Genomic DNA, 12,681 nt, shown 5'->3' on the forward strand with positions numbered 1-12,681 from the left:
TTTTTAAGTTATAATAATACAATCGCATTTAATTACATATCTTATAAATTAAATGATACCTTACTCACGTTTCATTTGTTTAATTATGAAATCAATGGGTCGCGCCGCCTCTACCCTTAACCCTTACACACTCACCGTTGTTATGTTGAGGTTAAAATTGTTGTTAGAAAGCAGTTTTGTAAGTTTGGTTTCTACAAAATTGGTATAATTAAATAATACAAAATCTAAAATGGGTGCTACGGATGTAAGTTTTGTATTGCTTTCTCTTTAATTTATATTTAATAGAATTAATTATTTAGTTTGTTGATTTCAAAATTAAACATACGAAACAGACAAATATTTTTTTCGAATTCCAAACCTTACGCTTTACAATATATTCTGAATACTAAGCAATGTAACTTACACTATAAGTTCAAACCCTTCTTTTCTCAAGATAAAATAATTTTGAGGATATCAACATGTCTTTATATGACAGTCCCAAGATTTGTTAAACTTTAACTTAAGTAGCCCTCCTTTGAATCCTTTACAACTTGAATTTAAGGCTTAAGTTAATCTAAATGAGGCCTAACTGTAGAGCTATAGAGGGAAGTGTTAGCCTTATTTGACTTACAGTTAAAGTACATTTTTAATGTTATAGTTGTGTAGATACAACTAAAAATCGTATATTTTTCCTACTGGCAGCGATAACATTTCTTGTGGTAGAAGCATAAGTTAAGATACTGATTTTCAAAAACATAAATATCTGTTTCATCTATTTTAATAACTGACACTAACAGTAAAACTACTGTAGTGTAGACTATTCAAACCTGAGAATAAGATTGAAGGTTACACACGTATCAATTCATTTTACCCATACTATACATATTTAATGCCACATGCATTTATTTGTCCATATTGTCAAATGACATAGTGGAATAATGAGTAATACAGAATTATCAAAATGAAATGTAGTAGGCCTTATTATTCTGAATTATGAATGTATTACTAACTGTGGATAAGCAGTGTAATGTAGTGTTACTAAACATGGACATGACTCGTCTAATCTGCACTTATGAGGAAAATTGATACACATTTAAAGTTATAAAGAGGAATAGATCTGTTTAACGCATCATTTTTTGTGTTTTGGTACTTGTACAGAATTTTCCCAATTAAAAAATATTTTTTTTTATGATAAAAACATGTTACATGTTGTAAACATTATGTTTTTGTTCAAGTCTTCTGTGACTCAAGGATAATAATTCCATCATTTGCTAAAATTATTGAACAAAAAATTAATAAATAAATAATTTACATCACTAAATTATGGCAAGTTGCATGTGTATTAGCACCATACATACAATAATAAACAAGTGTAACTATAATAACATTGAAGATATTCTAAATAACATTATACTCTATAGTTGTAATATCCTTGAATTATCAACTAAACTATTACAAATGGATGCATCTCTAACACTCGATATGTTACTGAGGAAATTCTGTAAAAGTGCCTATGTTTTTAATCATAGGAATGATAGGACTATATGACCTAAATCAGATTTGGAAGAATAGAAGTCACCAGTTATTTTTCATAAAATAACATATAAGGACATCAAAAGACCTTTTGGTCTACCTGGGCTAACTTTTCTATTTCTGAATGTTTTTAGAACAACTACTCACCATTGAGATGATTATCAAACCTTCCCTTAAATTCACTATTTATAATTAACTCTGAAGACAATCCCTTTCAAAGGCCAGTCACCCTGTTGACAAAATAAAACTGTCTTAGCTAAAGATGGCTCCTACTGTATCAGAAAAATCAAATTTTAGGACAGGTTGTGGCATAGCATAGATTACACACTGTGTTGCTTTGTGCTTAACAAGTGTATATTTTTGTCCCCTTGTTCTATCATTCTCACTGTTCTGTATGAAGCATCAACACTTGTAATTCTCTTCAGTATTCTAAACACTATGATAAGATCCCCTCCGATTCATCTTTTTCTCAAGAGAAAGTGGTTTTAGAGATCTTAACCTAATCATGTACAACAACTTTACTGATAGTTAAGATAGAGTCCGAGACTGATTGCAGCACTCAAAATGAGGCCTAGTGAGTTACCTGTACAAAGAAATCATCATCTGTTTGGACTTATATTCAATATTTTCTTTAATACAAGGAATTTATTTCCCTACTAATATCAATAATATACTGTTTATATAACTTATCAACTTTTACACGAACATCCTTTCTTTCCATAACACTTTTTTAGATTAATTCCTTTCAAACTGTACTTATAACTTATAACCCACTTGCATTATTTTGCCTTTATTTTAAATAAAACCCATCTGTCATTAGTTTGCCAAACTCCCCAAATGATCTAAATCCTTTTGTAAGTCAACAGTATCTATCACACAGCTAGCAACACTCATAATGTTAATATTATCAGGAAATGTGACATCACTGATGCTAACACACAGCCCTGAGGTACCCCACTTGTGATGTTAATATAATAATTTGACTGAACTCCATTTATAATAATTCTCCACTTTTTTCCATCCAGTCATTTTTCAATCTAATAAACCATATTTGTTCCCTACACCTATACAGAATGTTTTATGGGTGGTAGCTTATCAAATGTCCTCTAACCCTCTGTATGCACCAAATCCCCACATTTATCTTTACCAACATGAGCAGTAATCTATTCAAATAATGTGAAAATATTAACCTAGATTTTCCCTAAGTGAAACCATTTTCACTATCCTTAACCAATTTTAGGTTTAGTCAAATCAATTTTCACAGAATCTTTTATCAAACTTTCCAAAACTTTTTTACACCTATGATTTTACACTAATAAGTCTGTAATTACATGAACAATTTTTGTCACCCCTACCTTAAAATTAGTAATATTAATCAACTTTAACTATCCTGGAACCAGCCCACTATTCAAGGACTTGCTAAAAATACTGTTTAGTGTTTCACATATCCAGTTCTGAAAATACTGTTTAGTGCTTCACATATCCAGTTCTTAAAATACTGTTTAGTGGTTCACATATCCAGTTCTTAAAATACTGTTTAGTGGTTCACATATCCAGTTCTTAAAATACTGTTTAGTGGTTTACTTATGCAGCTCTTAAAATACTGTTTAGTGTTTCACATATCCAGTTCTTAAAATACTGTTTAGTGGTTCACATATCCAGATCTCAAAATACTGTTTAGTGGTTCACATATTCAGTTCTCAAAATACTGTTTAGTGGTTCACATATCCAGTTCTTAAAATACTGTTTAGTGGTTCACATATCCAGATCTCAAAATACTGTTTAGTGGTTCACACATCCAGTTCTTAAAATACTGTTTAGTGTTTTACATATCCAGATCTCAAAATACTGTTTAGTGGTTCACATATCCAGTTCTTAAAATACTGTTTAGTGGTTCACATATCCAGATCTCAAAATACTGTTTAGTGGTTCACACATCCAGTTCTTAAAATACTGTTTAGTGTTTCACATATCCAGTTCTTAAAATACTGTTTAGTGTTTCACATATCCAGCTCTTAAAATACTGTTTAGTGGTTCATGTATCCAGTTCTTAAAATACTGTTTAGTGGTTCACATATCCAGATCTCAAAATACTGTTTAGTGGTTCACACATCCAGTTCTTAAAATACTGTTTAGTGTTTCACATATCCAGATCTCAAAATACTGTTTAGTGTTTCACATATCCAGTTCTTAAAATACTGTTTAGTGTTTCACATATCCAGTTCTTAAAATACTGTTTAGTGGTTCATGTATCCAGTTCTTAAAATACTGTTTAGTGGTTCACATATCCAGTTCTTAAAATACTGTTTAGTGGTTCACGTATCCAATTCTTAAAATACTGTTTAGTGGTTCACGTATCCAATTCTTAAAATACTGTTTAGTGGTTCATGTATCCAGTTCTTAAGTTCTTTTAAATTATTGAGGAAATGCATGATCTAGGAACCTTATTACTTTCCTAAACTTCACAACTTTATCTCAAGAAATTCATAACTAATGTGCTCTTTATTATCAAGATTATTTTGTTAACATTCTGGTTAATCAGTGATAAAAGGTGGAAACATATTTCCATGAGAGACCTCCCTGGTCACTGTTACAAAACTAAACCTTTGGCTTTTCACAAACACTTGTTGTATTCTTTTAAAATGAAAAATACCCAAGTTAAAAACATCACCAGAAATATTAGATGGTTTTAATTTTTGTAAAATCACTCTCTCTGACATCAAAAGGTACATAATTACCCATCTATAGAATTAGAAAATTAATAGAATTAGCTAACTGCATAATTGTTAGACTTTAAAAAGTTACATGTTACACCATTATCGTGAAAATAAGAAACTACAGCAGCTAACAATAAAACTTATTAACACAATAACACTGTTATGTGAATAGACATATATATTTGTTCCTTACCAATACAACTGGAAGACAGTTTAGTATAGTAAAAATGTCACTATAACCTTCTGCTAAATGAGGACCTTGAAAATGGAAACACTGATAATTGGAACAAAAGCTAGCATCTGCAAATTTAAGCTTTGGAGGAACCAAAGATTGCAAAAGTTAGAAATAAGTGAGGATAAATAAAGGAACTCAAGAGTTTTGATATTTTACATTTACTAATGTATATTGGTTTGGCTTAACTAGTATTTTTTTAAAGCTGGATAAAACAGTGATCTCAAAATAGCTAAGTTCTTTTGCAAAAACAGTTGAGCATCTTTTGTACATAGAAGTTACGTTATACTATCTAAAAATCAGATAGAATTTAGGAGAAAATGTCAGAGTGCCTCTGAACTTCATAACGCACGTTTGTTTTTGTCCCCCACTGGTACAGTCTATGGACTTACAATGCTAAAATTGGGTTCAATTTTCCTTGGTGGACACAGCAAATAACCTGATGTGGCTTTGCTATAAGAAAACATATACATTTTTTTATTTCAGTTTGTCCTGAGCAAATGAATAATTATTTTAAAAAATGGATTATTTTTTCAGGTTGACAGTGAGCCCGAAGTGTTCCGGAAGCTTTTCATTGGAGGGCTAGATTACAGGACAACAGATGAATCATTGAAAGAACATTTTGAGCAGTGGGTCGAAATTGTTGACTGTGTGGTCATGAGAGATCCAAACACAAAGAAATCCCGTGGGTTTGGCTTTATCACTTACAAAAAAGCACACATGGTTGATGATGCACAGGCTGCCCGTCCCCATAAAGTTGATGATAGAGTGGTGGAACCAAAGAGAGCTGTCCCTCGAGAGGTGAATTTTACCTTTTTCTTACAGTAACATTTCAATAATTCATGGTAATTGTGTTTATCAAGTAATTAATGTTTACTTATGACCAAACAAGCTACCTACATAGATGAGACTAAAATTTAACCTAGTAATCATAATTAATTAATCATACTTTTTTTTCTCTTATTAGTTATATTTATTGAATTGTATATACTTCATCAGTTGAGTATCTTTGATGTTTGAAATATCTTTAGCTATAAGCAGGGTTTGGAATTTTCTATTTAAAGCCGGACATGTCCGTTAAAAAATCAAGTTTGACTGGCACTTTCCCATCTATTACCGGACATTGTGACCGGTGGTCATATTCCTAAGATATTGGACACAAATACATCGTACCCTCAAAAATAAGTGAGGCAAAAGCTGTGTATGCACAGCCCAATGATTTTGCTTAAAAGTATATTCTATAATGAATGGAAAATAACTTGCAAAATTTAAGATTTAATTTAAGACAAAAAAAAGCAAATTTTAAAAAACAGTCATGAATGCTCACAAAATGCACTTTTGAGGTCACCTTATCTATGCCGTTTGAAAGTCACGTGACTGCCAAACATTCACAATGATCTGACCATGGCGTCTGATAGTAAAAAAATGAGAAAGTCTCACGATTTATTTCAGTTTGGTTTCACGAGTAAGACTAATGGATCAGAAGACAATACTATGGAACCCCGAGTGAAAAAACCCAAATTTGTTGACCCAAGCCCAAGTGTTAAAGCAAAAACTGTTACTGCTAGTACTGGCACTAAGCCTACTCATTTCCAGGATGAATGGAATAGAGGCCGACCATGGCTGGAATATAATAACGCTATCAGACTGATGTTTTGCTCAATTTGTCAGGAATATGACCAAAGTAGTGGAAGGCAGAAGAACACCTTCATAACAGGATCTTCCAACCTGAGAACAAGTACTGTTGAGGAGCATGAAAACAGTCGTGCCCACAGTCTAAGTTGTCAAGCTAAGACAGCAAAAGAAACACCTGATTTAACTCCCATGATGAAAGAATTGAGCAAACTTACCAGACTGAGAAGGATCATTTGCTTGTGCTGTTCAGGACTGCCCTTTATATGGCTTTGAATGCCAAACCATTCAGCAATTTTCAACAGCTTCTGTTGCTGCAGGAGCACAACTTTGGTATAAACTTAACAGAACATTATGCCAATGACAAACAAGCAGTTATCTTTATGTGGTATATTGCAGAAACAAATAGAATTAATGTTAGATCTTGTCTGCACATCTTATTATTCTTTGGCATTATGACTGATGGCTCAACAGACACTGCCAACATTGAGCAGGAGATAGTCTGTCTAAGATACTTGTACAGTGACTGTTAACCAGTAACCCACTTCCTGTGTCTGCAGTTTGTTGAGAAGGCTGATTCTGAACACTTGCTACAGGAACTTAGTTCAGGTAAAGGTTTCTTAATTACCTGGGATGAGAATTTTCTGGATTTATTCTGAATTAAGTAAAATTAAAATGGACAATATTTCATGTATATTTGTGTTTTAATTCAGGTTTACATAGTCATTCCATTGTTAATATACATCAGTGAAAACTCAAGCATTTTTCAATTGATTTAAACCAAGAAGAACCATGTATTTACCACTGACAGAATTGGAGCTTAACCTAACACAACTAGCGTAATAGATAATTGAGTAATTGAATTTTCCAAAGTACTTTTTTTTTTTTTTTACAGAAAGTAACTAATATTGGGTACTAATTATTTGTACTTGCAGCATTGTCCATATATGGCAAGTTTACCGACTGGTTTGAATCAATTGTATGCCTGACAGCTGATGGGGCAGCTGTCAATTTTGGCACAAATAAAGGACTTGTCAACAGATTGAAGGTGCAAGAACCTTATTTGATAGGGATCCACTGTTTTAGTCACAGATTGGAACTTGCAATTAAGAAGACTGTGAATGACATCCCTTACATTGATAGTATCCAAACCTTTTTAGAAAACCTATGAAAGTTTTATGACAATTTGCCACAGAACTGGGCTGGCCTTAAAGAAGCTGGTAAAGCCAACAAGTGACCCTGACTGCCATGTCGATTTATCGTACACAAAGTTTTCTTAGTCTTACCCTTACGACTCTTCATCCACCATAAATCTCCTTTCTTAAACACTTCACCAATCTCCTGAGTGATTTTTGAGGAATACCTTCTCCCTCATTACATCTTAAATTGATGCTGTTGTTCTCCTTGTCTCTCTTTCTGCACATATAGTTTTTTTCCTCCTGGGACAAAGGATGCTGTCTTGTTCCAGGTTCCTTTACCCTTGACTTGCCTTTTGTCCAGTGGTTCATTTTTGGGAATACTCCTGATGTTTATTATCATGTGAGGAATTGGTAAGGCAACAGTTGACTCTTTTGTCTTTGGTAGCTCATTTGTCTCAAATTGAACTCTTTCTGTTCCATGTTCTTGTTTCATATCTGACTCCCCACCTGCCTTTAGGGGTTTCACTGTTTGTTATTATTAAAGATGCAGGTCTCCTTGTTGCCAGAAGTACCAAGAAGTATTCTTGACCAATTTTGTTCACATATGGCAGGAATTTGCTACTGTTTCTTGGGTTCTTCATATCTTGTTGTATGGACTTGTTGTCCAATTCTTTTCCCCACTCCCATTATCTCCTGTACCCATGTCCTTTCTTTTACCTCAAAATCCCATTACTAGTTGATGTCTATTAGTGGCAGTACTGTCTCTTCTATCACAGAGAGTTATCATGTCTGTTAACCATCCTTTCACAGGCTTTTATTCCAAGCAGTTTGTGGTACCCAAAATGACCAGGGACTGGTGTCCTACGATCAATCTGTCCCATCTCAGTCAATTTCTTGATTTTTTTCCCATTTTACAATGGAGTTCTTCTCCTCACTAAAGTTAGTTTTTTCTCTTTGGATTGTGGATGACTAAAGTTGACATCTCATATGTCTATCTACATTTTCATATTCCTCATTGGTGCAGATATTATCTTTGGTCTGTCCTTCAAGAGGTTGTGCCTTGCTTTTTGAGTTTGCTTTGGCTTTGTATTTCTTTTGTTGGGTGGTCAAGGCTCTTGCCTAAGTTATGCACATTTAGGATTGTATTTACATCACATGATCAGTTGGATTTTTTTAGCTCATTCTGAAATGGAGTCTTGGTATCACACTCATCTTATTCTGTCAGAAGGTGCTGGAATGGTTGGATTATCAATTTGGAAAAGTCCCTGTTCTCTATCCATTCTGTTGACCACTTACGGGTTTTTTTCAGCTCCCACCTCCATCAGGCCCATCCTTCTACTCCAAAACACCATTTGATGCAGCTTTGAATTCATCATGCTCATTCTGCTCAGGATATCTATCTATTTAGGGAATTTGGGTTTCAATGGAGACACTTATCCCCTTGTGTTGAGAACATATGCAGTCTCTTCAATGGAATCCTGCTAGGGGGCCTTTGGATTCTCCCATTTTCTTTTTTCCTTCCTTGTGTTGGTGATTGAACAAGGCTCACACATTGTAGGGTGTACCAATTTCTCCTTCTCATTTGGACTTGCATCTTCTAGTCAGGAATTGAATTGTTGTGATCCATTCTGACAGTTATACAGTAGTATCTTATGTCAACCATCAAGGAGACACCTGTTGCCTTTGTGGTCTCACTTGGAATCTATTTTTTTGCCTCACAAACTTTGGATATGTCTCTTGACATTTCAGAATGCAGTCCCTCGATCCTCATGCTTTCTGGTGGCTATACCTGTTGCAAGATATGACTTACCTAGATGCATTTGCTACCTTTCTTTTAAAGCCAATTTACATCTTTAATCTTGAGTTTTTCATCCATTAGTCCTGCTTAACAACAGTTTCAGCCAGGATTGGATTAACCAAGAACTTTATATTTCTTCTCATCCTCTATGTTGGTTTTTTTATTACTTCTTACTGCTCAGGGCAGCCCTGGTTTCCTAGACTATTTCTAGTGTGTATTTCTACCCCTTTTCTTCCACTTCAACCTTGTATTTCATCTCGACCTTCCCACCCTCTTTCTTCTTATCTGGTATTTATCAGGTTCTTGTTGAAGTGATCTGAAATCTTATGGCATATAACTTCCTTTTTGGTTTGTTCTTTTTGCCCCTCCTCAATAAAGGTGTATCACTACCTGTGGGACATCTTTTGTCACTGGTTGTTGCATCAGAGATTTACTCTTCTCAACTTACCATTCCTCATAATTCCTGATTCAGCTGTTCGATCTTGGGCCATTGGTCTCATCCACTATGGATATTGAGTAGCTTTATGACTCACCTTTTGTTTCTCTCTGTACTGTTTTGTGTTTATCTACACTGTCCTCTCCATGTTGTTATGTACTGTTTTGTGTTTATCTATCCTATCTTATCCATGTTGTTATGTACTGTTTTGTGTTTATCTACACTGTCCTCTCCATGTTGTTATCTACTGTTTTGTGTTTATCTATCCTATCTTATCCATTATATACTGTCGTGTTTATTTACCCTATCCATGATATGTACTGTCTTGTGTTTATCTACCCTGTCCTCTCCATGTTGTTATGCACTGTCATATGTTTATCAACCCTATTCTCTCTATGTTGTTATGTACTGCTTTGTGTTTATCTGTCCTCTCCTCTTCATGTTGTTATGTACTGTCTTGTGTTTATCTACCCTGTCCTCTCCATGTTGTTATTCACTGTCATATGTTTATCTACCTTATCCTCTCCATGTTGTTATGTACTGTCATGTGTTTATCTGTCTTCTCTTTTCCATGTAGTTATGTACTGTCATGTGTTTACCCACCCTATCCTCTCTATGTTGTTATGCACTGTCATGTGTTCAGCTATTTTGTCTTCTCCATGTTATGTACTGTTTTGTGTTTATCTATCTTGTCTTCTCTATGTAGTTATGTACTATTTTGTGTTTATCTATCTTGTCTTCTCCATGTAGTTATGTACTGTTTTGTGTTTATCTATCTTGTCTTCTCCTTGTAGTTATGTACTGTCATGTGTTTAACTATCTTGTCTTCTTCATGTTGTTATGTACTGTCATGTGTTTATCTATCTTGTCTTCTCCATGTAGTTATGTACTGTTTTGTGTTTATCTATCTTGTCTTCTCCATGTAGTTATGTACTGTCATGTGTTTAGCTATCTTGTCTTCTCCATGTAGTTATGTACTGTCATGTGTTTATCTGTCATGTCTTCTCCTTGTAGTTATGTACTGTCATGTGTTTAGCTATCTTGTCTTCTCCATGTAGTTATGTACTGTCATGTGTTTATCTATCTTGTGCCTTTTCCATGTAGTTATGTACTGTTTTGTGTTTATCTATCTTGTCTTCTCCATGTAGTTATGTACTGTCATGTGTTTATCTATCTTGTCTTCTCCATGTAGTTATGTACTGTCATGTGTTTATCTGTCATGTCTTCTCCATGTAGTTATGTACTGTCATGTGTTTATCTATCTTGTCTTCTCCATGTAGTTATGTACTGTCATGTGTTTATATATTGTGCCTTTTCCATGTAGTTATGTACTGTTTTGTGTTTATCTATCTTGTCTTCTCCATGTAGTTATGTACTGTCATGTGTTTAACTATCTTGTCTTCTACATGTAGTTATGTACTGTCATGTGTTTATATATCTATGTAGTTATGTACTGTTTTGTGTTTATCTATCTTGTCTTCTCCTTGTAGTTATGTACTATCATGTGTTTAGCTGTCTTGTCTTCTCCATGTAGTTATGTACTGTTTTGTGTTTATCTGTCTCGTCTTCTACATGTAGTTATGTACTGTTTTGTGTTTATCTAGCCTATCCTCTTCATGTTGTTATGTGCTGTCATGTGTTTGTCTATCCTATCCTCTTCATGTTGTTATGTGCTGTCATGTGTTTATCTACCCTATTTTCTCCATGTAGTTATGTACTATCATGTGTTTATCTACCTTATCTTCTCCATGTTATGTGCTGTCATGTGTTTATCTACCCTATCTTCTCCATGTAGTTATGTAATGTCTCCTCAGTCTGTACTATTCCATTGCTGTTCTTCTTTACCCAAAACAAAGTTTTTTTCTCTGTGATTTTGGTTCCTTTCATTTCACATCTTTGTTCTGAATCTCATTTGATTATGATTCTCTGTCCAGTATATTCTCTTGTTCTCTTTGTTTCTCATGGTTATTGTTCTCACCTTTTTAATACCTGGCAATATTCCTTTGTTCATGTCCTTTCTCCTTCTGCAGTATAAACTTTGATTACCTCACCAAGAAAGAAAAGGAAAACAAAGTAATTGTATCAAATAAATTGTTTCTTGTGTTTTACATAAATTGAACTACATTAGCCAAAGACCCATTTTGTTATGGCATTATGTGATTTGCTTGTAAGTCAGTTACTGGCTAGAATGTATTTTTATTAAAATATTTCAATACTTTCTCTCTAGGATGCAGGAAAACCAGAAGCACAAGCTACAGTAAAGAAAGTTTTTCTTGGTGGTCTCAAGGATGATGTAGAGGAAAGTGATTTACAAGAATATTTCTGTTCTTACGGGAATGTTGTCAGTGTGAGTATTGTAACAGAGAAGGAGACTGGAAAGAAACGAGGATTTGCTTTTATTGAATTTGATGACTATGATCCTGTGGACAAAGTTGTGTGTGAGTATTATTGTAAATTAGTCTGTACACTGATAAAAATATTAGGGATTGTAATTGTGGTAGTAGTTTCAGGTTTTATCTTCTGGTTGGGATTCTAGCTACCTTCTAAGAGGTGAGATATTGGATTTGAAGTTAACATTGTCTTAAGTATAAATATATTTCTAAGAGATACTTAGAACCTTTCACACTTCTCACCCAGCCTTTTTATTTCTCATGATATGTGGTGTAGATCTTCTTTGATAAATTGTTTAGGGACAGTATTCATGATGAAACTTTGTAGAATGGACGGCAACTGCCTGTTGTGGAGACACAATTATAGAGGATGATGTTTTGATAGTCTTCTGGGAGAAGACAAGAAAAATCAAAGAATCATTTTATATTAACACTATTAAACCTTCACTAAACAGAGATTCCGGATTAGAGGTGAGTAATCTGTGGCTTCCATTGGTTGAATCTACAGGAAATCTCTCCTCTAATCAGAAACACTGATAATCGAACCAATCATAATACGCTCTCCACAATCCACCAGGACACTAAAAGACCGACAACACCTACACACACACTGACCTGAAGACGAAAGGAAGAAGACTTTTGAAACATTGTCCTCTACACTTGTGTCTCCACAACAGGCAGTTGCTGTCCATTGTACAAAGTTTTATGGTGTAGATCTCTTGACCAATGTAGAATCAGTTAATGAATGCAAAAGTTGAGAGGGTGCTGGTTGCACTACAGGTTGTTTCATGGTTTTGTCAGTGAGAGCTGCTGCATACCCATTTA

At 34.2% G+C, this 12,681-nt stretch overlaps 1 protein-coding gene across 5 annotated transcripts in view; it reads left to right on the forward strand.

Annotated features, from left to right (window-relative positions):
* The first annotated feature begins 90 nt into the window (after window positions 1-90).
* Window positions 91-12,681, forward strand: part of LOC143242393 (heterogeneous nuclear ribonucleoprotein A1, A2/B1 homolog) — a 56,201-nt gene continuing 43,610 nt past the window's right edge. For all 5 annotated transcript variants that reach the window (XR_013022598.1, XR_013022596.1, XR_013022597.1 and 2 more), the window contains exons 1-3: window positions 91-244; window positions 4,999-5,262; window positions 11,694-11,904. Coding sequence is in view for 2 of the 5 variants with exons in the window: in XM_076485756.1 (XP_076341871.1) it covers window positions 230-244; window positions 4,999-5,262; window positions 11,694-11,904 (490 nt within the window). In the remaining 3 variants the exon portion in view is untranslated. The remainder of the gene's footprint in view (window positions 245-4,998; window positions 5,263-11,693; window positions 11,905-12,681) is intronic.

This window comes from Tachypleus tridentatus, unplaced genomic scaffold (assembly GCF_004210375.1).
Source record: "Tachypleus tridentatus isolate NWPU-2018 unplaced genomic scaffold, ASM421037v1 Hic_cluster_2, whole genome shotgun sequence".
Classification (NCBI taxonomy): Eukaryota; Metazoa; Arthropoda; class Merostomata; order Xiphosura; family Limulidae; genus Tachypleus; species Tachypleus tridentatus.